Source organism: Mus pahari, chromosome 5 (assembly GCF_900095145.1).
Source record: "Mus pahari chromosome 5, PAHARI_EIJ_v1.1, whole genome shotgun sequence".
In the NCBI taxonomy this organism is placed as follows: Eukaryota; Metazoa; Chordata; class Mammalia; order Rodentia; family Muridae; genus Mus; species Mus pahari.
Window position 1 is genome coordinate 70,781,988 of NC_034594.1, and position 25,563 is coordinate 70,807,550.

The 25,563-nt window shown below is 39.2% G+C and overlaps 2 protein-coding genes across 6 annotated transcripts in view; one reads left to right on the forward strand and one right to left on the reverse strand.

The window, feature by feature from the left end:
• Positions 1–7,219, reverse strand: part of Hdlbp (high density lipoprotein binding protein) — a 71,564-nt gene extending 64,345 nt beyond the window's left edge. For 2 of the 4 annotated variants that reach the window (XM_029538910.1, XM_029538908.1), the window contains exon 1: positions 6,456–6,597. The gene's annotated coding sequence lies outside the window, so the exon portion shown is untranslated. Of the gene's footprint in view, positions 1–3,012; positions 3,119–6,455; positions 6,598–6,962 lie in introns of those variants that run through there. The other 2 variants (XM_021198999.1, XM_029538907.1) reach the window with 2 other exon arrangements.
• Positions 7,220–7,239: 20 nt separating this feature from the next.
• Positions 7,240–25,563, forward strand: part of Septin2 (septin 2) — a 32,363-nt gene continuing 14,039 nt past the window's right edge. The window contains exons 1-3 of one of the 2 annotated variants that reach the window (XM_021197383.2): positions 7,240–7,319; positions 18,496–18,526; positions 20,532–20,652. In XM_021197383.2, coding sequence (XP_021053042.1) covers positions 18,518–18,526; positions 20,532–20,652 — 130 coding nt within the window. In that variant the 5' untranslated portion in view covers positions 7,240–7,319; positions 18,496–18,517. Of the gene's footprint in view, positions 7,320–7,461; positions 7,562–18,495; positions 18,527–20,531; positions 20,653–25,563 lie in introns of those variants that run through there. The other variant, XM_029538912.1, reaches the window with a different exon arrangement.

Sequence of the window (25,563 nt, forward strand, 5' to 3'; positions counted from 1 at the left end):
TAAAAAAAAAAAAAAAAAAAAAAAAAGAACTGGTGGGAGAATGTGGAATTGGATTTTAAAGACAAAAAAAACTGAAAAAGTTAAACTACATTTATACCATTTGGCCTAGTTGTAAATCGTACTAGGCAGTAAAATATAAACATTAAATAAATACTGAACAAATCAAATTATGGATAAACCCAGTCTAAGCAGCTACCAATCTTTCTTCATAAAAATGACAGAATTGGGGGGGGGGCGCCTAGAAACTTCTCTTTACTCTCAGGTAAGTGAAGACACAATATATGAATTATGGGTGATTAATTATAAGTCAGATAGCTCTTCCAAATTAGAAAATGAAGAAACTTTGCTAAGTCCTTTACAAAGATTGGAACTGTAAGTGGGGGAAGAATACTGGATATTGGTATCTTTCGCCTTTCTAGGATTTGACTTTTTTTTTTAAATCTTTTTTTTTTTTTTTTGGTTTTTGCTACAGGGTTTCTCTGTGTAGTCCTGGCTGTCCTGAAACTCACTTTGTAGACCAGGCTGGCCTCGAACTCAGAAATCCATCTGCCTCTGCCTCCCAAGTGCTGGAGGATTTGACTTTTAAACTACATGAAGATATAAACTTGATTTTGAATGACATTTTAATTTTAAAATTCTTTAAATTAATTCTTTTAATTTTAAAAATACCAAGAAAAATTAGTAAGGGCAAGTGGACATGGCTGTATACACCTGGAATCCCCGCGCTTGGCAGCCTAAGACTACATAGTGAGTACCACACCAACCTGGGCTACAGTGTGAGACAATGTCTCACTCACTCTGTGGGCAAAGGTTCTTACAGTCTAGCCTGATGACCTTGGATCTGTATGTTGGAAGGAAAGAACTCTTGCGAGTCATCTTGACATCCAAACATATACTGTGTCATGTATATATGCATGCATGCACCGGTACACACACACACCCCCAAATAAATAAATAAAACAATATACCCACTCGTGTGTATAAATGGATGCAATGACAACTAAAAACTAAAATAAAAAAAAGTAAGGAGAGTAGCTATGTTCAATGTGATGCTATTCAATTAACAGTCAGAATCAAGATAAGCTCTGTAAGGTCAAGATGCCCAACTTGTCTTCGTATCTTGTTTACCGCTAATGGTACACAGAAAATTTCAACAAGTCTGGAATAACAATCCAAAATGAGGTCTCATCATTAAAATATTTATTATTCTAGAAATTAGAAAAAGTAAATTCTGCTTTAGCTCAAAATAACATGTAACCATTTCCTAAAATGTTATAGACATGAAAAGACTTCACTTTCTTGGTTTCCAAATGCAGGCTGCTGTGATTTTACAATTTAAAAGATTATTGTTTCTCTGCCTTTAAAAAAAAACTTGAACAAATCTTTCCACTTATCTTAGACATATTATCACTATCACTTAGCAACTGAGAAATCAGAGGTATGACAGGTTTCCTCCAGAGCTTGTCATAGCTTAACCGACAAGGCAAAAGCTTGCCAATAACCATTGATAGAGGGAAGAATGCACACTCAAGGGGCCATCACAAATATAGAAGTCAAAAATTTATGCTCTCACATTTTGGTCACTGGACATAATATAACCAAGCTGGAAGTAACCTGAAAACTTTCTGCTGACTAGCTTTCACACTACTAGGTGTTACACAGGCTACTAGGGTGAGGAGCATGCATCAATTGTATCCTTGTATCCAACCCTGTATTATCAACCTGACAGGGAACCCTGTAATATCAACCTGCCAGAGAAGATACATGCATGTGTCCTTCACTGGCAAATAGGTTATGTAGGCAATCAATTGCTTTTGGATTCATTGAGGTCTGTTCCACAGGAAAAAAAAGTCCTGATAAAGTAAATGGGGTCATGAGCCGACGATCATAGGCTCTAGGGAAGAACTTACTACTATTGCTTTTCTAAACTAACTACTAATGCTAGGCAGCAGAGGCAAGTAGCTCGCTGAAGTACCAGGACCACAAAGGCCATACAAAAAATCCTGTCTTGAAAAAACAAATAAAACCAAGAAAACAGGCCAGGCGGTGGTGGCACACGCCTGTAATCCCAGCACTTGGGAGGCAGAGGCAGGCGGATTTCTGAGTTCAAGGCCATCCTAGTCTACAGGGTGAGTTCCAGGACAGTCAGGGCTACACAGAGAAACTCTGTCTTGAAAAACAAAAAACAAAAAAACAAACAAGAAAACAATGTTTTGTCAAACTATCTTTTAAGTATTGTTTACACTTATAGATTAGTGCCAGAGTTTTTCACCGTGGTAGTAAGCAGTTAATGAAAAGACTCAGTACTAATCAAAGTTCTGAAATTGTCTTATTGAGCGCTCAGTCCTAAATGGGACATCTATATCAGCCCTACTCCACCCACAATAGCCCAGGGAACGTCACAAAAAGGGGCAGAAAGAAGGTAAGACCTGAAAGATGGGGAGAGGTACTGGAAATGTCTTCATGACATGACATGGCTGATGCACCCACAAACCTGCTGCTGCTATGAGTACCTACACAAGTCAACTGAGTAAGATCAGTCAACATTTTAGTAGGCCACACTAACTGGACTCTGGGTTATTAACAAACAAACATACAAGAGGAAAGGATTCAAAGCAGGGAGGGGGACTGCCTAGATAGAGAAGGGTGGAGTTGAAGATATATATGATGATCAAGATGAATGGTTTACATGTATGGAATTGTCAAGAATAAATAAAGTGTTCTACTTAAAATTATCAACGGGGAGCTAGATGGTTTAGTGATTTAAGAATGCTGACTGTTCTTTCAGAGGACCCAGGTTCTGTTCCCAGCACCCACATGGTGGCTTACAACTGCCTATAAGTTCAGCATTAGGGACCTAATGTCTTCTTCTGGCTTCTGTGGGCACTATACATGTGTGGTACACGGACATACATGCAATCAGACCACTCATATATATAAAACTTTACACACACACAGAGAGAACATCCATAGACTATTTAAGTTAAAAGTGCATGCTGCTTTTGTACTCACATTGGGTACAAACACCTCTACAACTGGAGCTCTAGAGGAATCCAATGCTGCTGGATCATTCCATGGACACCTGCACTCACTTGAACATGGCCTCTCATCATATACATAATTAAAAATAATGTAACATCTTAAAAAAAAAAAACAACAGTTACTGCCTATGGAAGAATTTACTCTACAATCACCTAACATAGACTTTATAAGAAATTGTTTTTAGGTTTTTCATATATGCTATAGATTTAACATCCACATGTATGTAGGCATATGTGTTTGTGCACATTTATATGTTCACATTTATTTATGGGGAGTAATCAGAGCGATTTTCTTGGGTGTGTGTGTGTCAGTGACTGTTGAGCACTGAGATTACAGGAGTGTCTCACCATGTCTTATTCATATTTTATTTTCTACTTAATTACTGGTACATATAAGAAATCTAAAGCTGGGTATAATGGCACATGACTTTAGTCCCAGCACTCAGGAGATAGAAGCAGGCCAGACTAGTTTACATTGAGAGTTCCAAGACCGCCGGGGTACACAGAGACACTGTCTCAATTTAAAAAAAAAAAAACAAAAAACAAAAAATAAATCTAATTTTGTAGATCTTTACTTAAAATCTTGTTACCAACAGCTTTGACTAATTTCTCAATTAAGTAATTACATAACATGTAAAGAATAACCATTTTGCCTCTATCTATACTTAAATATGAGGTTGTTTTGTTTGCTGAAGCATTATTTATAACTTTTAAAAAGACAATCTTATCAATTGTCCAGGCTTCCTTGAACTCAACATTTAAATGAGAGTAACAAAGCTTGATCCTCCTGCTCCAACTGCCCAAGTGCTGGGATTACAGCTTTTTATCCTGTGCTTACCCATACATGTATACAAATGTACCCTGGGTAGAATGATTATGTGGAGATATCCTATGTCAGCAAAGGCACAGTGATACCAAAAGACAGATTTAGAAGGGCGAAAAGCACTGTTTGCCAGCCCACTTGGAGTCTCTCAATCCAGTAGAAATGGTTCCAAACATTTGCTAAATTTGCTACCTGTAAGCTTATCAGTGTGAGCCACAAAAAGGAAATCCAACTGCAGTCTATTATGAATCAGGCAACAGGCTATTGCTAACAAGCATAAGAGCCATGAAGAAAGAGAGAGACATAGGAACCGAACCAAGCCAACAGAGACAAGACCATGCCAGTGCCATAGCACCTTTGCTGTCTGAAAGAACCTGGGACAAGAACTAAGTGTGGCTATGACTCATCAAGAGTGTTGCAACTTTTTCTGCTCATCCAAATAGAGCTTCTAGAATCAAGTTAAGTATGAGGAGGCATAGTCATGCTCTGTAGCCCAGGCTGGCCTTGAATCTCTACATCTACCTGATTAGCCTCCCAAGTGCTGGAATTATAGACATGTACCTTCTACCATTTCTACCATTTGCTGTTTCTTTTCAAAGATTGCTTTTTATTTTATGAGAGTAAGATTTGTCTAAATACACATATTGGCAATGAAGAATCTATCTTACAAAATATCATAGGTCGTCTCAATGGTCATAATCCTGTCCAACCTGTCAGACCGAGAAGGTACTGAATATACACCATGAAGTCATCTTCATACAATCTCAGCTAAGCCCTCTGCCATTCAAGAAATTAGCCATATGTTTGTCCAATTCTCAACCTTTTGCTGTATGCCATTGGCTACATTATTATATTATTATATCATTATACCTTCCCTTCCCCACTCTTTCTGTTTACAATATTCCTTCCTGCCAACTCTACCTGGAAATACTCTGTAATCATTCTTTAAACCCCAGTTCCAGGACCATTACATGTTTTTGGGAGGAGGGGTGAGACAGGGTAACCTGTAGGTCAGGCAGGCCTTGAACTCACTATGTAGAAGAGACTGACACTGACCTCCTGATCTTTCTGTCTCCACAATACAAAGTGCTGGATTACTGATTTACAGTCACATTCTTTATGAAGGATTTTCAACAAGTAATCATAGTCTACTTCCTATCTCTTTTACATATTTCCACTATGGGCTTTGCAACAAGTAATCATAGTCTATTTTCTATTTCTTTTATATATTTTCATTATGGTACAAATTAGCCTGCAAAATAAGCTTTCTTTCACAAGTGTATCTTCTGCACTAAATCATAAAGAGCTAGAAAAAAAGGAAAAAATGATGTTTTTCTATCTCTGCACCCCAGAATCCCTAACATGTGTGGCACCCCGTTTTTTAATGCTAAAGAAATGAGGTTATTAGACTGACATTTGAAATTTAGAAGGTCAAAATAAAACTAAAAGAAATGTACTTGAAAGCCTATTTGGCCACCGAGAAGTAGGCCTGCCCACAAGAGAGAAAAAGATAAGGATCTGCTTGAGTGTCTCTGTCTATTCTGACCTGTCTGCCTCTTTCAGGTGTTCTCAAGATGAAGCAAGTGTCTAAGCAGTGCAGAACTCTAACCAATGCTACCAACAAAGTTTGGGTGCCATTGGAAATTACTTAACTGGTTTTCAAAAGTACTACTCCTGAGACTGGAAAAGATAGGCTCCATCTTCTCTAAGTTTAAGGCTGTCATAATAGGTTAAGAGTTGTTTTGAATCCACAAGTAGTAATTCACTTAAAAACAAAAGCCCAAAGCCCCTTTTAGAGCTACATTAAAGGACTGCTTTTAAGTATCCCAGTAGCTAACATAATTAACAAATTTAGCCTATGGGTACTTTAAATGTTCAAAACATAGGCTTAAGCAATAGGTTTCACCCAGCGTTTTCGTATTCACACCCGCTTCCATAATAAAAATTTAGCTTGTAGCTACTACTAGCTTCAAACAAAATTTTGTGACTGGTTTAACTGGGTTTTAGAAAGTTACTAAGAAAGTGACTCTTTAAACGGACACCAACAAATATGTGAAGTCACTGTTTGAGAGCTTAAGGTGACTATGTAGCAAAACCCAAAGCTGAAGGGCGAGCCAAGTTGTAAGTGAAGATTATAACCCTCCAGTTTTCCCCATGCTTTATCCTTGTCTGTAAACATATTAAAACCCAAGTCAGTCTCCTTTGGTTCACAGTTATATTGTATGCAAACAAATGCCCAGTCGACCTTCCAGTCTTCTAATTCAGATAGGATACGCAGTGTAGCCTCGAGCACTGGGATACTTTACTCAAAGTAATAACGCACAAAAAAACACAAAACAAAACAAAACAAAAAAAACCACTCCCTCACAACAAGGCATGTGTCAAAACAGTTTGGAATACCGACACTGGGCGCATCACCCACTAGGGTCGCGCGACTGCTGTTTCTTCTCTGGAGAGGTACTCTAGGGTGTTTTCCTATAGAAAGGCCTTGGTGCAAGGCCTAAGGTAGGAGTTTACGATCGCTGACCAGCCAAACCTCCTGCGATTGAAGGGAAGGACAACCCGAGCCAGGCCGCAGCCCAGTACTGCACCTTCCCAGCCAGCTTCAAGCCGGTCGCAGAGAGCCCGGCACGCGGCAGATCTCACCGCCCGCCCCAGTCTGAAAGAGGGTAGGGGGCCGTGCCGGCTCCGCCCTCCCCCGCGGGGCATGGGCTCTCGACCACACAGGAAGGCCACGTCCCCAGGGACAGGCACCACTCTATGGTGTGCGTGGGGGGAGGGCAAGCCCACGTGACCAGCACGTAGCCAACCCCGGGACGACAGCCCGCCATAGAGACGGCCGCAGAGGCGGCTAGAGATGCCCGCCGGCAAGTCACAAGCGCCTGCCTATCCCGGCTCGGTGCTCCAAGCTCGGTGCTGCCGCCATCTTCCAGGAGGAAAGGGTAGAGGCAAAGGGCTCCCTCCCCTTCATTGCTCCGCACTCACGCTGCCACCTGCCCGCCCCCGGTCGTCTCTCGCTCTCAGTGGACACCTTATTCCTCCCTATTAAATATCCTTCCCTCGACTCTAGTTTCCCACAAAGCGGAGAATCTCGTTACCTGCTCCCCTTTTATTAGCGTGAGGAATCCAAGCTCATAAGGTAGGAACTGTGGCGAAACAGGAACAAGACGCCATCTTGGTAAAGGAGAAGAGGCTACGCTTGACCTCCCCCCGCCCCCAGCCTCTATATGGCCAACCGCCGTGGGAGGGGCACGGCGCCTGCGCAGAGGCGGACCGGCAGGATCGCGTCCACGCTTGCGCTCTGCTAGCAACAGCGGAGGAGGGGACTACCCCGGGCCCAGGAAGGAGTTGGCAAGGGGCGGGACGGCGCGATGACGCCATCTGTTCGCGCGCGCGCTGCTGGGCGGGGCAGGTCCGTGCTGTCGCCTGACGAGCGTTCTCCGGCGTGTGAGCGGGTAAGTGTGTGCCAGTGTGTACCCACTGTCGCGCGGGCTCGAGTCGAGCTGGCTGTCCTGAGAAAGTGCTAAAGTTCTGCCCTCGCCCGGGCCGCTCAGGCGGTGATAACGGGTGCGGAAGTGGAGCGCGTGGGGGAGGGGCGGCCGCGCCCTTACTCCGGGGCTCCAGCGATGGATGCCTGGCTGGCGTCGTCCCTTCGAGGACAACTGGACGGGCGGTCCCCATCTGGGTGATCCTACTGGTCAGGTCCAGGGCATTGGGGCGGGCGTGGCTGTGCCCAGTGAAGTTACCGCTCACAATCCAAATACTATGTGGTGGAGAGTCGGGCGTTAGGTTCACATCTACGAAGCACTTGTGCTTGTGTGGCCATCTTCCCACGTAACGGTGCCATTTCGTCCTGGGGATGAAAAGGACTAGTCACCCTGGGATGGTAATGAAGTTCCCCAATTTAAGGCAGTGATAGGCGCATTAAGGAGTGGCCTTGTCTGCTGTGGCCTTCTCCGAGGTAGTGCGACGCTAGACAAAGGACTGCAGCAGTGTAAGTGACACGGGAAAGGGAGCGTGGAGTGGAGGCCTTTGAGAAGCCATGAGGTCTAACTCTGAAGCTGGCCGTAGGCTCAGACCACGCCTGGCCCTTTTGTATCTTCCGGCCTCATTTATTAGTGGCGCCTTGCCCTGTCCTGTACTACGTTACCAGACTTTCAACACCCAGAACTTCTAGTTCAGACCTAGAACTGTGGTCCCTATGGCTGGTCTTAACCCAGTTTACGCCTCGTGTCTGGAGCGCAGTTAACCTCGCACATTCTCTGTCTAATGTTTATCTGTTGTGTAGTTCCTGCTCGCTGCTTGTTGTTAGTCAGGTCTCTCACTGGATTCGATATTCTTTAGACGGATTAAGTGTTTCTCTGGCGTCAAATATTGGGGTCCCTACTGTTTATCAAGGGATTTAAGTCTTAGGCTCTTAAGTATTTCCTTAGTAGCGAAAATTGTTTTAGTATCTTAGATACATTTTTCAAATCCGTCTTATTAACATAAGGAAAACCAGGGTTTTGAAGGGGTCCTAAAGGCTGTTTCTTCATGATGCTTCTATTTTGAGACTCCTTATTTTCAATGGCTTTTTTGGTAGTTCCCATTCAGGGATTCTTTGCAGTACCCAGCATTCAAACTGTCAGTGTGTGCTGCTATATCTAATTTTGATGATGGTTTTCTTAGTTGTAAAGGTTGTCCTGATCCTTTTTTCAATTTTCCACCTAGGTTTTTTTGTTGTTGTTGTTGTTGTTGTTTGTTTTTTTTTTTGTCCCCCTTATCGGAGCACCACAGCTCAGTAAAGAACAAGAGCTTCTCATTCTGGGTTAGCTGGGTAACCTAGGGAAAGGAGGTGGGGCCTCCCTCTATTATCATTCATGAGTGTAATTCAGCTGCCTTTGATTGTGGCTTGCTACTCCAGGCTCCATTAAGAGTGTTGTCTTGCATAATGTGCTTCTACAGTCTTCAAATCTAAGAAATCTAAATGACAAGAGAGGCCAGGCTCTTTGGATAAAAGCTCTTCAGGATCTTACACTGAGTCTTTGGAGATTAGGGGTAATGTAAACAAATTTAACGGTTTGTGTACATGAATGATGGTTCCTATTGAGTATTCCATTATTATAAATGGCACTTGCAAAAATAGGTTTTGTTCACCTAGTCATCTTTTGACTCATAATTGGGGTGATAGTGTTACTCTCTGAAATAAAGAAGCCCTGGGTCAAGTGTAAGGAACTTAATAACTTCTGACGGCTGAAATATGCAGTGTGAAAGAATAAAATTTTAGTTTGACCATATATCTTAGATGTGGGGGATCTCACTGATCTGCTATCTGTACCTAGCAGTATGTTAATGGGCAAGGTTTTCTCACTAAAAACCAAGTGTTTCAGAAATTCAGTATTCATTTTTCAGTTTTCATTCTGGCATTACTAGGGATGTGTTGTTCACTTGGTCAAGTGCTTGCCCTGAATGCAAGATTTCTGGTTCCTTACTACATGTGCCTCCCCCCAAAAAAACCCTAAAACCCCTTTTTGTTATGTTTAATACATTCTTAGAAAATCATTGAAACTAGAATACAAGGTATATTTGGGTATAGGGTAACAAATTCATAGCCTGACATTCTCTGTATTGAAGAATCATTGTATGTATCCTACACATCTGTGCTTGTGTTGTACATCAGGATGCTTATTACTTATTTAATTATTTATTATTTTATTTCTATGAGTACACTGTAGCTGTCTTCAGACACACCAGAAGAGGGCATCGGATCCCATCAGATGGTTGTGAGCCACCATGTGGTTGCTGGGAACTGAACTCAAGAATCTCTGGAAGAACAGTCAGTGCTCTTAACAGCTCAGCCATCTCTCCAGCCCTCAATACTTATTGAAAGAAAAGAAACTGATATTGGAAATTACTCTTCTTTGGTCTGAACTGACCTAGGACCTCAAAATGGCTGCGGACTAGGGTCAGTAAGCTAAGGAGATACAGAGATGTAGAAAGATACCCATGACATTTCCTGTATCTGGTGGTTAGAAATAAATGACATATAATAGTAATGAAAGCAAGTCTCCACATTTCTACTTTCAAGTATTTATCTTCCCATTATTTTACCCAATGCCTAAAGAAAGGAGACATACCATAGGGATTCCAGTTCAGAATCGAATTAATTATACCAATTTGAGAGAAACAAAATGACTTGATAATTTTAGGGCTTGTTTTTTTTAAATTCTGTATCAGTTCATAGCCAAGTATAGTATTGCATCCCTGTAATCTCAGCATTTGGGAGACTGAAATAAGATTGCCAGTTTAAGTTGAGCTTTTACTATAAAGACTCTTAAGACCAAACAAGACAAAAAAACCTAAAATGTGTTCCTGTGCATTTTAGTGTTTTCTTGTGTTTTGAGACATGGTTTCTTTGTTGCCTATACTATTCCAGAACTTACTGGAATAGTATCCAAGTTGGCTCAAATTTGTAATCCTTGTACCTCAGCCTCCGGTGCTGTGTTACCACACCCGGTTTGCTTTTTATTTTATTCTTTTTAAGTATTTTCCCCTATTTCCATTCCTAAATGGGATAGGAAAAACTTTGAAAACTGGCATTCAGCTCATATGTAGAACACTTATCTAGCATACATGAAATCAGGAGCTTACTCCTCTAAGTACCAGACACATACAGTGCACACAATCACAATTCAGGAAGAAACTTTCAGTTTTGATACATGGTCTCCCTGTGTAGTTCAAGCAGCCTCCAGTTTGCAATCTTCCTGTCTTTTGAGTGCTAAAATTACAGTGGTGCTCCACCACAGCCAGCTAGAAAAACTTTTGACTTGCCATCTTTCTTTTGTAGCACCTTACCAAATCATCATATTCTAAAGTTATTTTTTTGTTGTTGTTCCAGCCCAATCTGGAACATCTCTCTAATGACCTTCTTGTGACAGTCTCTCAGAGATAGAAGACTTATACACCTCTTAGCCTGTTTTACTGTTGGGCTTTTTTTTTTTTTTTTTTAAAGATTTATTTATTGTATGAGTGCACTATCTGCATGTACACCCACCACCTGCATTCCAGAAGAGGACATCAGATCACATTGTAGATAGTTGTGAGCTTAACCATTGAACCATTTTTCCAGCCCCAGGCTTTCTTTTTTAGATCTGGTCTCTTTATAAAGTGGCTTTGACTGTCCTGGAATTCACTATGTACATTAGGCTGGCCTCACACTCACAGAACTCCACCTGCCTCTGCCTCCCAAGTGCTAGGATCAAAGATGTGAACCAGGCTGGGCGATGGTGGCGCACGCCTTTAATCCCAGCACTTGGGGGGCAGAGGCAGGCGGATTTCTGAGTTTGTGGCCAGCCTGTTCTACAAAGTGAGATCCAGGATAGCCAGGGCTACACAGAGAAACCCTGTCTCGAAAACAAAACAAAAAAAAAAANACNAAAAAATAAAACAAACAAACAAACAAATTAAAAAAAGATGTGATCCAACAAGCATGGCTACTGTTGTGTGTATGTTTTTTTTAACTCAAGTATTGTGTGTTTTTATATATTCAGCCCTGTCAGCAAGGTAGTTTTGTTTCATGATTTTTTTTTGATGCAATAATCTTAATAGAGTAGTATTAAATAGTTATAATAAAATTGCAATATGTAGATGCTACTTTCATTTTTACTCTAGTGAAAAAAATGAGGCAGTTGGGTATTTGGTTACATTAAACAACTATAATTAATTTCTAATAGAAATAATAGCTTATCATTTTAGGAGCCATGTGCATACTGAATTATAAATGAAATGTTGTTCTAAGATTTGCTTTACTGTAATTCAGGCAAGCTGGAAATAAACTAATATTAGACTTGAGTGTTAATTATTGAAATTGAATAGAGGGTGGTACCTGAGGATTTATTTTATTCTGATATTTTAGTGTGCTAGAAGTTTTTCTTCAGTGTTTTAAAGTAATTATAAGAGTAATGAACTTTTTTATCTAATATTTCAAATATCCCCTTTTATAAACATTGTATTTTATGTATATGAGTGTTTTGTACATCTGTGTATCACATATCTGGTGCCCAGAAAGGTTAGAAGAGGACATCGGTCCCCTGGAACTCAAGTTACAGAGTTACATGTTATTGCTGGGATCAAACCTGGGTCCTCTAGAAGAGCAGCAAGTGCTTTTAACCTGGGAGCCATTTCTTCATCCCCTAGTTTAAAGAATCCTATTGTTTAAGGAATAGTATTTGGGAAATAACCCTGAATTATATATAAGTAGTTTCCTTAGGTTTTTCATGCAGAATGGCTGCTGAATTTAATTAAATACTTCATTGGTATCTGTTTATATATGGTTTTCTCTTAATTTGTTATAGTGATACTAGAATCTAATTGCCAGCAAATATTTTTTAAATTTTGTATTTATATCTATGAATGAAGCTGATTTGATATTTGGTCTTTCCTTACTGTGGGACCTTCTTTCTTCCTTTTCCTTCTGAATTGTTATTGATATTATGTTGACTTCACAAACAAACCAGAGCACTTCCCTTTGTTCTGCAGTGGCTTGGAATAGTTAAATGACTTCGTTTTGGTCTCTTCAGAGTTTCATGTTATTTTGCTTTAGTTCCATCTGGTGTTGGCCTCTTTACATTTCTAGTTTAGGGGTGTGTGTGTGTGTATGCTTTGCTTTTTTCATTTCTAGAATTTTTAATATTTATGTATTGGGGGGAATGGGGCATATGTTCCTTGTGTGCTGAGATTAGTGAATAACTTGTTGGAGCCTATTCTTTTTTCTTTACCGTGTGGATTCCTGAGATCTAACTCTGGTATTCAGGCTTGGAGGCAAGACCCTTGTAACTATGAGCTATCTAGCTGACCCTATTGCTGGATTTTAGTAACATCAATTCTAGTTTTTGTTGTGTTTTGGTAATGCATAGCATAATATATAATTGTGGCCTTTTTATAGTATGTGTCTGTGATTGTACCTTCTTTTATGTCTGTTCTCATTTCTTTATTTGGATTCATAAGAAGAATTTGTTTTTGTCAGTCATGGGGGCAGATTCCTTTAACTCAAAGAACTGGGGAGGTAGAGGCAAGTGAATTTCAGTCTACTAGTGAGTTTCAGGACAGCCAAAGTTACATAGGGAGATCCTCAAAAACAAGATCAAGAACTTATTTCAAAGATTTAGCTTTTGGATTTACTTGTCCTTCTATTAGAATAATTTCATTTCTTTTTTTTTTCTTTATTGATTTCTTTAGATTTTTTTTTTTTTTTTTTATCATTTGTGGATATTTTTAGGGACAGAACTTCTTTCTTTCATTTATTACAACCAGACTGCAGTTTCCTATTCTTTCTCTTCTCCCAGTTTCTACCTTCCACTTCTCTCCCCAAATCCATTCCTTCCAGGAATATCAAGCAAGCATGGCATATCAAGTTGTGATAAGACTAGGTACCTCCCTCATACATATTAAGGCTAGATGAAGAATAGGGTCCCAAAAGCAGGCAGAAGGGTCAGAGACAGCTCCCACCCCCAAGTTCCACAAGAATAGCAACTACACACCATAACATACATGCACAGGAACTAGGTCAGAGCCATATAGGTTCCCTGATACTTGGTCCCATCTCTGAGCCCCCATGAGCCCAAGTTAGTGGGAAAAATGTCTTTATTTGCACTGCTACTGATAAAATTACGTAAAACTCAAATTTGAGTTTGTCCTGTAAATGAAGACATCTGCATCTCTCCCACCCCAATTCCATTGGCTCCTAGAGACAATTTGAGGTTTTTGCTTTGGGGATTTCCTTAATCCAAGAGTTCAGAATTGTTCCAGCTCTTTGAGAGTTTGTTTCTTTTCACCTTTAGTTTAAACAGATCACTTGTTGAGAGTGTTGATTAAACAACCTTTCAGGCTGACATGGTGGTTCACACCTTTAATCCCATTACTCTGGAGATAGAGGCAGCAGATCTTTATGAGTTTGAGGCCATTCTGGTTTACATAGCAAGTTTCAGGATCATGAGAAACTATCTCTAAAACAAAACCCTAAAAATAATTAAAACTTTGACATTTTATTAGTACTTCTAAAGTGTAGGCTATGTGGTTTTATTCATTCTGTATTCCATAAAGCTTCTGTATATCAATTAAGCAAGACTGATTGTATTACTGCCTTTCTGCCTTTGGAATACTGTTTAAGTTGATTTGGAACTTGACTTTGCTTTATGGTTTTATTTGTAGTTAAATATTTAGACAGGGAGGGCTCTGTTGTATCTTCCTTACAAAAATTTTTAAATGATTATTTCTTCTTCTTTTTTTTTTTTTTTTTTTTGAGATAGGGTTTCTCTGTATAGTCCTGGTTGTCCTGGAACTCACGCTGTAGACCGAGGTGGCCTCGAACTCAGAAATTCGCCTGCCTCTGCCTCCCAAGTGCTGGGATTAAAGGCTTGTGCCATCACCACCCGGCTAAATGATTATTTCTTAATTCTTTTGCATTATCAAGAGTTAATATGATAACCTATACATATATATTTGGAGCACAACTGTACCCATGAAATCCCAAGTATATTCCATGTGTTAACTGTTAAAGAAGTTTGATGTCATTTATTAAAATCAGAATAACTTAACAATCTTGACCTTTCTGACTCATGGAGAGTGATAAAAACAGTGAGACTTTGATGCTGAGGGCAGGAGTGGGGTGGGGATTGGAGAAGAGCTAGTTTTCTTGCTACAGTAACTTTGAATTTCTTTCTTGATGTTTTTGTTCAACGTTTATTTTGACTCTTTACAGAAGACAAAACAGTTTTTAAACTATCTCTGGTCTTATTTTTCCTTCACTTAAAATTCTACATTTATATTTCACATGATTAATAGCCACATTTTGTGGAAATGAAATCCTTAATTTTCACTGCAGGCCGCTGGCTGGTAGGAGGAGAGACCCCAGATTATTCAGTCCTAACTCCTCTGTATTTCGTATTTCAAACTACACCATGAATGCAGACAGCTAATGGTAACATTTTCCCCCTGTTAATTAGAGGAAATCATGTAGAGAATTCTAGTTCTTCATATCACTTTCTATAGCCAGGTGTCTGTTATTTTTATTATGTAAGTTAAAAATGTTCTCCATATGCTAGTATATAAAAGCACATAATATCTACTTTTTAATGAGAATAGCAGTAGCTGCATGAAAGAGATGTTTTGTGTACGAGTCAAGCTGTTGGAAGAAAATTATTTCTGACTAATCGCAGAACAGATATTGTTTGCTGGGCAGGTGACTATATTAGGGAAGTTGTAATCACATCCAGTTCCACTATAAGAAATAACCATAAGCATGAGTTGTATACATTTATTTTTATACATGTAGCTATTTTTCTTTCCATAAAAATGCTATTAAACTGTATATACTGTTTTCTTTTCTTTTCTTTTTTTTTTTTTTGTTCTTCGAGACAGGGTTTCTCTGTGTAGCCCTGGCTGTCCTGGAACTCACTCTGTAGACCAGGCTGGCCTCGAACTCAGAAATCTGCCTGCCTCTGCCTCCCGAGTGCTGGGATTACGGCTACTGTTTTCTATCCTACATGTTTCATATAGAAGTATATTGTTAACATTTTCTCTTGTCAAGTACTCTTCTATGACTTAAAACTTAAAACTGTCCATTTGCCTCTGTTGGCTTGGTCTGTTTGTTTTATCCCAATATGTATTTAAGGAGGACACTTTTTCTTTTTTTCACATTTATTTTTTTCAAATTAAGACTTTAACAAGTCAAATACTGACCCAGTGTTGCTAGGGATCCATAATAGATCTTATCCAAAAAAACCAAAAAAACCCCACAAAATCAAGAAAAATATCCAGGGGTGGCCTTGAATTCACTTTCCTCTTGCCTCACTCAGCCTTCCCATGGTTGGGTTACAGGAATGGACCATCATATATAGTGTAGTGTTTCTGCCTGCACGCAGACCGGCGCCGTGCTGCGTGGGCAGAAAACACCTTGGGGTGGGTTCGTATTTCAGAGCTAATCTTCCTGAAATAAGAGCTGACCTGCAAGAAAGATTATTATTATTTATTGATTACACTCGGGAGAACCCAACCCTCTCCCACATGTCCCATTGTCTCTGCTGACTGTCTCTCAGTCCCAGAGCCACATGGCTTAATGTTTCATGTCCCAATCTCTCAATGGCGCGCGGTCCGGTCCTACGCGGAGCTGTGTCCAGAAGGCGGGTCCAATCGAGTAGGCGTGACGACATTGGTGGTTGGTCTGAGCGACGAGTGGGCATTGACAGCGGGCAGTCCGAGGACGCTGTGTTCTGGCTGATCTGCTGCACTCCTGATCTGCTGCACTCCGGCTGATCCGGGGAGCAACCCCCAGCGTGCCTGTAAGAGGCACAACATAATGCTTAGAGGGAGGACCCAACATCTGCATCTCTTTTATTTAATATTTTAAATTTTTTGGACTGGCACAAGGAAATATATTTGTGTCCTATTGACCTGTCCAGGAGTATCTTGAGGGAGAAATCTGGTGTAAGGCCAGTCAGAATTTAATTTTACCACCAGGGATCCTTTAGTAAATTCTCAATTAGGAAAACCTGATTTGGGGGGGTCTTGCTTTAATAGATTTCGTGAAAAATGCATTTTGCCCTAACGACAGTGCTATTTAAGACCTAACCACGAATTAATGTTTAGATGCTGAAGAGTTGTCACGGCTCCTGTAGTGAGGTGAATCCGAACGGCACTTGCTGTACTCTGTCCAGTCTGGGTGTAGCTGACCTGCCTGAGAGAAAAGCCAAACAGTTGAATAAGAACAGGATAACAACTTTTTTGGGAGGGCCAGCTATAACAACTCTGCTAATACTTCAATTGGTTGCAATTTAACAAGTCTCAGTTTAGACCATAGTCTCAGGTGTGTGGGGGAAGCTAGANCAATTTAAGATTTAACTTTAAATTAGTTTTATTTTACCCACCGATACTTAGGTAACTCACAGTTCAGCATACAGACCTTTTGAAAGTTGTCATACTTTGNAGCATTCTGTGGAGANAACACAAGCTTTTCCCTACCCCATAAGGGTAGCTGTTTAGGATTAGCCATATAACAATTGAGATTTAAACAATGTGTACATATAGTTTAACATTTTTCTGTTGATTGGGGTTACTGCTTTCTCCCGTTAGTGACTACCTGTCCTATTATCTCCTAGACTATTCTTTGCAGTCAGGGTGTAGCTTCTGGCAAATCTATATTCCATCTGACCTATTTATCTCTCTTTTAAAAGGTTTTAGTTCTTTATATTCACTCCTGCCCCTAAGTTTTCAACTTTGCTGACATAGTTTAATCTATTTAGTTGTCTATTAATAGCATTTTTCAATCTAAAAGACCTTAATTCAGGACCTTTCTATCTAAAGGACCTTAATTCATTCTTCTGTTACACAGTTGCAGATAGCTGGCTAATGTCTAGACCGGTATTTGGTTTTGACCAGAACATTTTTTTTTTTTTTTTCCCGAGACAGGGTTTCTCTGTATAGCACTGGCTGTCCTGGAGCTCACTCTGTAGACCAGGCTGGCCTCGAACTCAGAAATCCGCCTGCCTCTGCCTCCCGAGTGCTGGGATCAAAGGCGTGCGCCACCACGCCCGGCCTGACCGGAACATTTTGTTTGTTTGTTTGTTTTCTTTGCCTCCATTTTCTCCCCTGATCTGGACACTTTGAAAATTCTTTATGTAGGTGTCGTAAATTTTTCAACATCAAAGCTTATAAAAGCCAATGGAAAGGGGTAACCAAGTCTCAGTTCCGTGTGAAACACCATAATACTCAATTAAAGGCCCATGAATTCTTTTGCATGCCTACTTAATTTACCTGCTCAAATACAGTGAAGTGCAGGAACCTCATTTTGTCTTAGGTGCTTGAAAACATTTCCATTGGGGAGAGAAGCTTGAGGTCTGCAGTGATCATGTGGGTTAAGGTTTGGAAAACAAACTTTCTGAGTTTCAACATAAGTCCAAGGCAACACACTCCCTGTTTCCCATAGCTTCAGAGTTGTGAAGTTTGTGTAACAATTCAGCTCTGGGACTAGAGAGGGTCTCAGTGGTTAAGAGCACTTACTGCTTTTTTGGAGGACCTGGATTTGGCTCCTGGCATCTACATGGTGGCTCACAGCCATCCATAATTCCAGTTCCAGGGGATCTGACACCTTCTGACCTCAAAGTTAACAGACAGGCACATAAACATTAAATTTCAATCTGTCCTCTTTACTTGTAAATGTGCTTCATGTTGTACCTTGTGCCCCAGTGCCAAAATTTAGTTTCCAAGTTATGCTAGTGGTCTTTCAGTTAGAGATAACACACATTCAGAATACAGGACTCTGGGTATAGTGGTATCCTGTTCTCCTTGAAAGTCTTCAATTAAAATAGAGATGTGAAGTAGGTTGTCTTTTTCTCCCATCCCATCCCTGATGTCTACAATATAATCAGTACTGAAAGAAAAAAAAAATATATATATATATATATATTTGGAAATGTAGAAATGTATGTCCAGATACTTTTGTCAGCTTATTTAATTTTTTTCTTTATAATCTGGGGCAATGTTTGAGGTTACCGAGAAGCTAAAGAAGATAGATGTCACAAATCTATCTTCATGGGTCAGTTCATGTTGTTAAATATGCTATATAAATTCAGGCATTTGTCTTTTCTTTTTTAACAGATAGACTGGAAAATCAAGAAAGATGTCTAAGGTAAGGTCATACAGTTCATGTATCTATGATGTAAAGAGAAATTGTTTTAAATGTTCAGATATCTAAAAAGGATTTCTAAGGTAAACTTGTGAATTTGTATTATTCTAAAGTTTTGAATTGCCTTCTATACCAAAATTTTAAATCTATATGTTTATGTGAATCCTTTTGACCATCTGAGATTTTTTTCCTATACCAATCAAATAGTAATTGAGAGTTCTAATAATTCATATGATTAAATTAATGGGGCTCTTAGACATGCTACATCGGTTTAGATTAACCCTTATAAATTGTTTGTTCCAGAGCCCTGATATAAATTAGTTCTAAAGGACATAAGCTGAGAAAGTGGAACTTGTAGTTAAAACTGAAGGTTAGCTTTGCCTTTTATTTTTGAGTCTGAGTGTTTATTACTATCCAGTGAAAAGCCATAATATCAGTTACTGCTTTTTATACAAGTAATTTGAATCAGAGATTAAATAAAAGAGTCATTATTCTACGACCCAGAAATAATCACTATGAAAGTTTTAGGTATATTTTTGTATGTACGCACATGTGAATGAATGTTATAAATGTAATCATAAAAGAAATGCTATTTTACAACTTTTTAAAAAATTAAAAATTAAATATTGTGTTAACATTTTTTCACTTTTAGTATGCCATAACATAAATTGTAGGGTTTAAGGGGTGGGAGAGGCTGCATGAGTGCTTGCATGCATGTGTGTTCAGAAACAAGAGTTCAACCTTGGTTATCATTCCTCACTGTCCATCAGTGTTTTGTTGGTTGGTTGGTTGGTTTGTCCTCCCTTCTCTCTTTTTATGTGTGTCAGGAGGAGGAGGGAGAAAGACAGACAGACAGATCATCTCTCACTAGCCTAGAGCCTCAACTATCCACCTGTCTTCACTTGTCCAGGGCTAAGATCACAAAGGTTTTTTTTTATTAGCACCATGCCCAGCGTTTTTGGTTTTGTTTTTAATTTGCTTTCTAGTGATTGACTTCAGGTTGTCAGACTTGCAAGGCAAGTACTCCATCTCCTCATATCCTACCTAGATTGTGCTTTCACTGTTCATTTACCACATCTTCCATCATCTTTAGTCTTCCCAGACATTCTTTCATCAAGAATATAGATGTCATCAGGCACGGTGAGGCTGAAACAGGAAGACTGTGAACTCCAGACAAGCCAGGAATATGTAGCGAGCCTGTCAAAAACAAATAACTAGATATTTCAGGGTAGTCCACTGTGGGCTTAGTTTTTTTTTTTTGTCTGATAGTTTTTTAACCTGAAATCTCAACATTCCTCTCCTAGATTCTCTGCCTTTCTCTAGATAAAGCTCTGTGCCATAGAGGAAGAATAGCAAGAAATGTCTTACTCCCAGATGTTTACAGAGCATCATTCCTGATCCTGGTTGTAGGCTAGTCTTTAGCTAAGTGTTCAATGAGAGGAGTCAGTTTTCTGTAACTCTCTTTATCGCAAGCCATAATTTGATTTATTTCATTGAGATAAGCTAGTCTTACATATTTTACATAGTTAAATTGCTAAACAGAAATTGGCTATCAAAGTATTAATTATGAGTCAGCATATAAGGAAGAAATTAGATTGGCTTGTGTGTGTGTTTAACGATTTAGTTATTTTTATTTTATGTGTATTGGTGTTTGGCCGGCATGTATGTCTGTATTAGGGTATTGAATCCCTGGGAGCTGGAGCTATAGACATTTGTGAGCTAGCATGTGGGTGCTGGGAATTGACCTGGGTCCTGGAAGAACAGCCAGTGCTCATAACCACTGCAGCATCTCTCCAGCCTCAGATTGTGTTTTCTTTAATCCACTTAAATGCATAATTTTCTAATAAAAGTATAAGTTTTGAAAATGGTGTTTTGTGGAGTTTCATTTTTCTTTCTTTAATTTGTGAGAATTACTGATTACCTATGTTTTCCACAGGTCTGATAATGTCATAAAAGCAATTATTAAGGTATTTATTAGCTTATTTTGTATTTTTAAATCTTATTTTAGCAACAACCAACTCAGTTTATAAATCCAGAAACTCCTGGCTATGTTGGATTTGCAAATCTTCCTAATCAAGTTCACCGAAAATCAGTGAAAAAGGGGTTCGAGTTCACTCTGATGGTGGTTGGTAAGAAGCTATTTTACTAAATGTCCCCCTTTTCCAACCTATGAAATGCATTGGCATTATCTGTAATTTAAGTGAGAAAATTTCTTTTTTTGCAAAATCAACTCTGGAACTTAAAAATATGTATATGTTTTGGCCAAGATATCATATATACGTACACATACATTCAGTAAATTTTGCTCAAGAGGAAAATAAGATTTTTATGTAATTTCTTTATTCATATATAATGAAAGTTTCTTTGTTATAATTAACTTTTAAAATAGTCACCAGTGATACTTGCCCCCTAGTATTCACAGCCCTTACCAGAATTTCTTTGGGGTTTTGTTGTTGTTGTTTCTTTTTTATTATTTGTGTGTATGTATGTATTTAATGTGCACAGAGGCACATTGTGTAGAGGTGGTCCTCTCCTTCCATCTTTATATGGGTTCTAAGGATAGAACTCAGGTCACCAGGCTTGAGTAGCAAGTGCCTTTACTTTCTAAATCATCTTGTTGTCCCTCACTCCCCTTTTAAACAGTTGTAGATAGATGTTGTAGAAATGATGTGACTTCCAAGACTAGGTCATAAAAGATACTAGAGGAAGCTAGCTGTTGTGACTTTATGAAGGCAAGGAACTGAACCTGCCAATAGCCTTGTAGATGACCTCCTTCAGAACATCCTCCAGTCCTAGTTAGGCTTTTTGTGTATGTCTGCTGTCCCTGCTGACACTGGCCACTATCCAGGCCAGAAGGATCTTAAAGACACTGTCAAAGGCTGGGCATGGTGGTTGCATACCTTTAATTTCAGCACTTGTGAGGCAGAGACAGGAAGATCTCAGTGAGTTTGAAGCCAGCCTGGTCTACATAGTGAGCTCTGGGACAACCAGGACTACATAGATCTTGTCACAAAACAACAACAACAAAAATAGACACTGTCAATTTTAGTGACAACCCAAGATTGTAAGGTATTGTTAAAGGTGAATTTGCAGAATTGTTACATAGTAGAGATGACTATGGAATCATTTAATTAGTATTGTGTTTAATTTTCACTTAAAATTTAATAATTTATAAAACTCTAGTGGAAGTACTTTGAAATTGAGTGGTTGCTTGAATGTATTTCTGTTGTATCAGCTATAGATAGTGGCATAATGTGTTATGGATCCTACCATGTATTGGGTTTTAGCATGCCAGTAGAAGCTTAAGGATGACCCCTGGTGGGGTTTTTAATGTTTTTGTTACTGTTTGTTTGTTTTAAACAGTGTTTCACTATGTAGCCCTGGCTGACCTAGAACCAGCTATGTAGACTAGGCTGTCTTAAACTTACAGAGATATGCATACATACAGAGATACCCACTACCTTGTGTGTTGTTCAATGTGTGAGTCACCACACCTGGCTCTAATGATGAGCTGTTTGTTACTCTGTTAATCATATCACATTTAGTTAGTTTTTTACAGTTGCTAAATTTCAAAACTGAGCATTTGAAAAGCTTAAGTGGTTATGACCAAGTAAGACTTGATTAATCACTGCAATTAATAGTTCACAGATCTAAAATAAAGATAGGTTCCAACATATTTTGGAGTATACTTACATAATAAAAATAAAATAAAATAAAATATAAAATAAAAATAATTTAAAATTAAGTTCTTGGTAGAAAAGACCAGTGTGCTCTTACCACATTATTATCTGATACATGGCATTCAGAAATCAAGCAATATGTTCACTCTTTGACTGTATATAATTCAGGGGTCAATAAGCTTTCTAAAAAGGGCCACATTAGCATGAGATCTTTATGAGCCATATAGTTTGGTCATAATATTCACCTCGAAACTTATAGAGGGAAAGGAGCCATAGTCAGCACATAAGCAAATAGGCAGAATTGTTCCAGTTAAGCTTCCTTTATAAGAAAGGCAGCAGGCTGGACTTGAGATGAGTTTATCAGCCCCTGAAATAAGTTAGCCATTCTGTAGTGAAGAATTAGAAGACTATTGTATATGTATTTGGGGTAGTGTTGTTGTTGCTTATTTTAATTCTAGACTGTAGGAATTTAGTCCTTTTCAGAAGGAAAGCAAATTACATGGACCTGTGAAGTTACTACATGGTTCTACCTTTATCACAGAAGGGAGAGTGAAATCAATCAAGAACCCAACAATGTCTCAGCTAGAACCTGAGGTAGCTAGGCAGAATTCTCAAAAAGCAAAAGAATTCCAGAATTTCACACTGGGAATCCTTCCGAGGAATTGGCCAAATAACACTAAATCTGTGTGTGTATAGATTGCTGAAGCTGTGTAAAATGTCACTATCAGACAGTAAACTGAACTGGAGACTACACAGGGCTAGAAATGTGGTTGGAAACATTTGAATTCCAGCCATTCAAAGAGAACTCGTTAAACACTCAGGGCACTTAGAAGGGTCTACAGGGCTAAAGTAGACATAAAATGTTATTTATCCCTAAAAAGTTATGAACAAGACTTGGAGAATCAAACTGCTTAAGTACTTACTAAGTCAGAAATATCTCTTATTAAAGGCATCAAAAAGTGTGATCTTGCATGTCTGTAAACCCAGTGCTTGGGAAGCTTGTAGAAGAGGGATCTAAGTTGGAGATCAGCCTGTGCTACATAATGAGACTTGGACAGAGAGAGGAGGAAAAAGAGAAATTTGACCATTGACAGTGTTAAAGTCATACTATCCAGTATACTGTTAAAGCAAAAATTAAAACAGGAGTTTTGATTTTTTTTTTTTTTTTTTTTAAACTGAGACCCCAAAAGCAAAATTACACAGTTGGGATGTTTTGAACAGAGACTGTCCTCCATGGGTACATGTAGGCTAATGTTTTTGAACATTTGGTTCCTGGTAATAGTGCTATTTGGGGAGGTTATGAAACCCTGAAAAGGTGGAGCCTTGCTGGAGGTATTACATCATTGATGTAGGGTTTAAGCAATTCTTATGCTAATGTGGTCCTTTTTAGAAAGCTTAAGCATTTTAAAGTTAGAGTTGTCTACTGTGGTATGAACATTAACAGCAAATAATTTTAAAACAAGCTTTAAAAAGTTAGAACTAAGGGTGGAAGAGATGACTCAAAGGTTAAGAGCACTTTCTGCTTTTGTAAAGGTCCCAGGTTTGATTATTCCCAGCTTCTACATGGCAGCTTATAATTGAAATTCAATTTCCAGAGGATGTAATGCACTCTTCTGACCTCTGAGGGCACACATGTGGTACATTTAAGTAACCTTGACCAAGGCAGCTTAAGGAAGAGTTAGACTATTTTCCTTACTGTTCTAGAGGGATGAGACCATCATGGTGGGGAGCCATAGCAGCAAGCAGCAGACATGGTGGCAGGAACTGGAAGCAGAGAGAACAAACTAGATGCAGGGTATGGATATGACTCCTCTAAACCCCGCCGCCCCAATGCGATTCCTTCAACAAGGCCACACTTACCTCCCAAACAAAGCTACCAACTGATGAACAAATATTCAGATGCCTGAGCCTGGGAGGACATTTCTAATTGAGAACATCACAGATGATGTCCTTTTCCCTTCAAATTGTATACAGAGTCAGTTTGTTCCTAAATCAAAATGTTTACTAGGCTTTTAAAAAATAGATATTAAAAATCTAATTCTAAAGTTTAAATGAAATTTCAGAGAACCTAGAGTGGATAAAGCAGTTTAGAAAAGGAACAAAGTTGGAAAACTTAAGTTATCAGGAAGTTAATCTTTTTAATTTTTTTTTTGTTTGTTTGATTTTTTTGAGACAGGGTTTCTCTGGATAGCCTTGGCTGTCCTGGAACTCACTTTGTAGACCAGGCTGGCTTCGAATTCAGAAATCCGCCTGCCTCTGCCTCCCGAGTGCTGGGATTAAAGGCATGCGCCACCACGCCCGGCAAATTTTTTAAAATATTAAGTGGATGATTGTATGGGGAAAATTATGTTCAACTAGTACTTCCCATTGTACTTGCAAATTAACTTGAAATATGCACTTACATCTAATGTAAAAAATTTTTTTAGAAGAAAGTAAACATAATTTTATGACAGCTAAAAACATTTCATAGGACATGAACGGTTACCGCAATAGGAAAAAAATGCTTCATTAAATATTCTCTATGGTGGTTGGAGGGATGGCCTAGGTATTATGAGAACTTGCTGTTCTAACACAGCATTTTTGTCAGGTAGCTCCTGACTGCCTTGAACTCCAGCTCTTCTGGAGCCAACTCCTCTGGTCTCCTAGGCACTGTGCTCACTTGTCTAAACTCCAGCCCCAACCACACACATTCATAATTTAATGTAAATCTGTTAGTTTTTTTAATAAAGAAAAAACATTTACCTTGAAGCTGAAGAAATGGCTCAGCCACTAAGAATGCACACTGCTCACTCAGAGGATCTGAGTTACATAGTAGACCCTGTCTCAAAACAACAAAATTGCTCTTCCAGAGTTGGTGCTTATAGGCACACAGCATGGTCCAGTGTCTGACATAGCATTATAGGCTTTTCTATAAGACAGTCTCAAACAAAACTGGGCCACCTCGAACCCCTAGTTTACCTGCATACTAAGAAGTTTGGGGAAGCACTAAAATCAATGGTATGTGCTGTTAAGACTTAAAGCTTTATGGGATTATCCAACATAAAGAAGCATGTCGGGGGCTGGTGAGATGGCTCAGTGGGTAAGAGCACCCGTCTGCTCTTCCAAAGGTGCAGAGTTCAAATCCCAGCAACCACATGGTGGCTCAAACCATCCTTAACGAGATCTGACTCCCTCTTCTGGAGTGTCTGAAGACAGCTACAGTGTACTTACATATAATAGATAGATAGATAGATAGATAGATAGATAGATAGATAGATAGATAGATAGATAGATAGATAGAAGCATGTCAGCAAGACCCACCATGTGGTTTTGGTGTGTCCATGATAGGATCTACTGTACTTTTTTTTTTTTTTGGTTTTT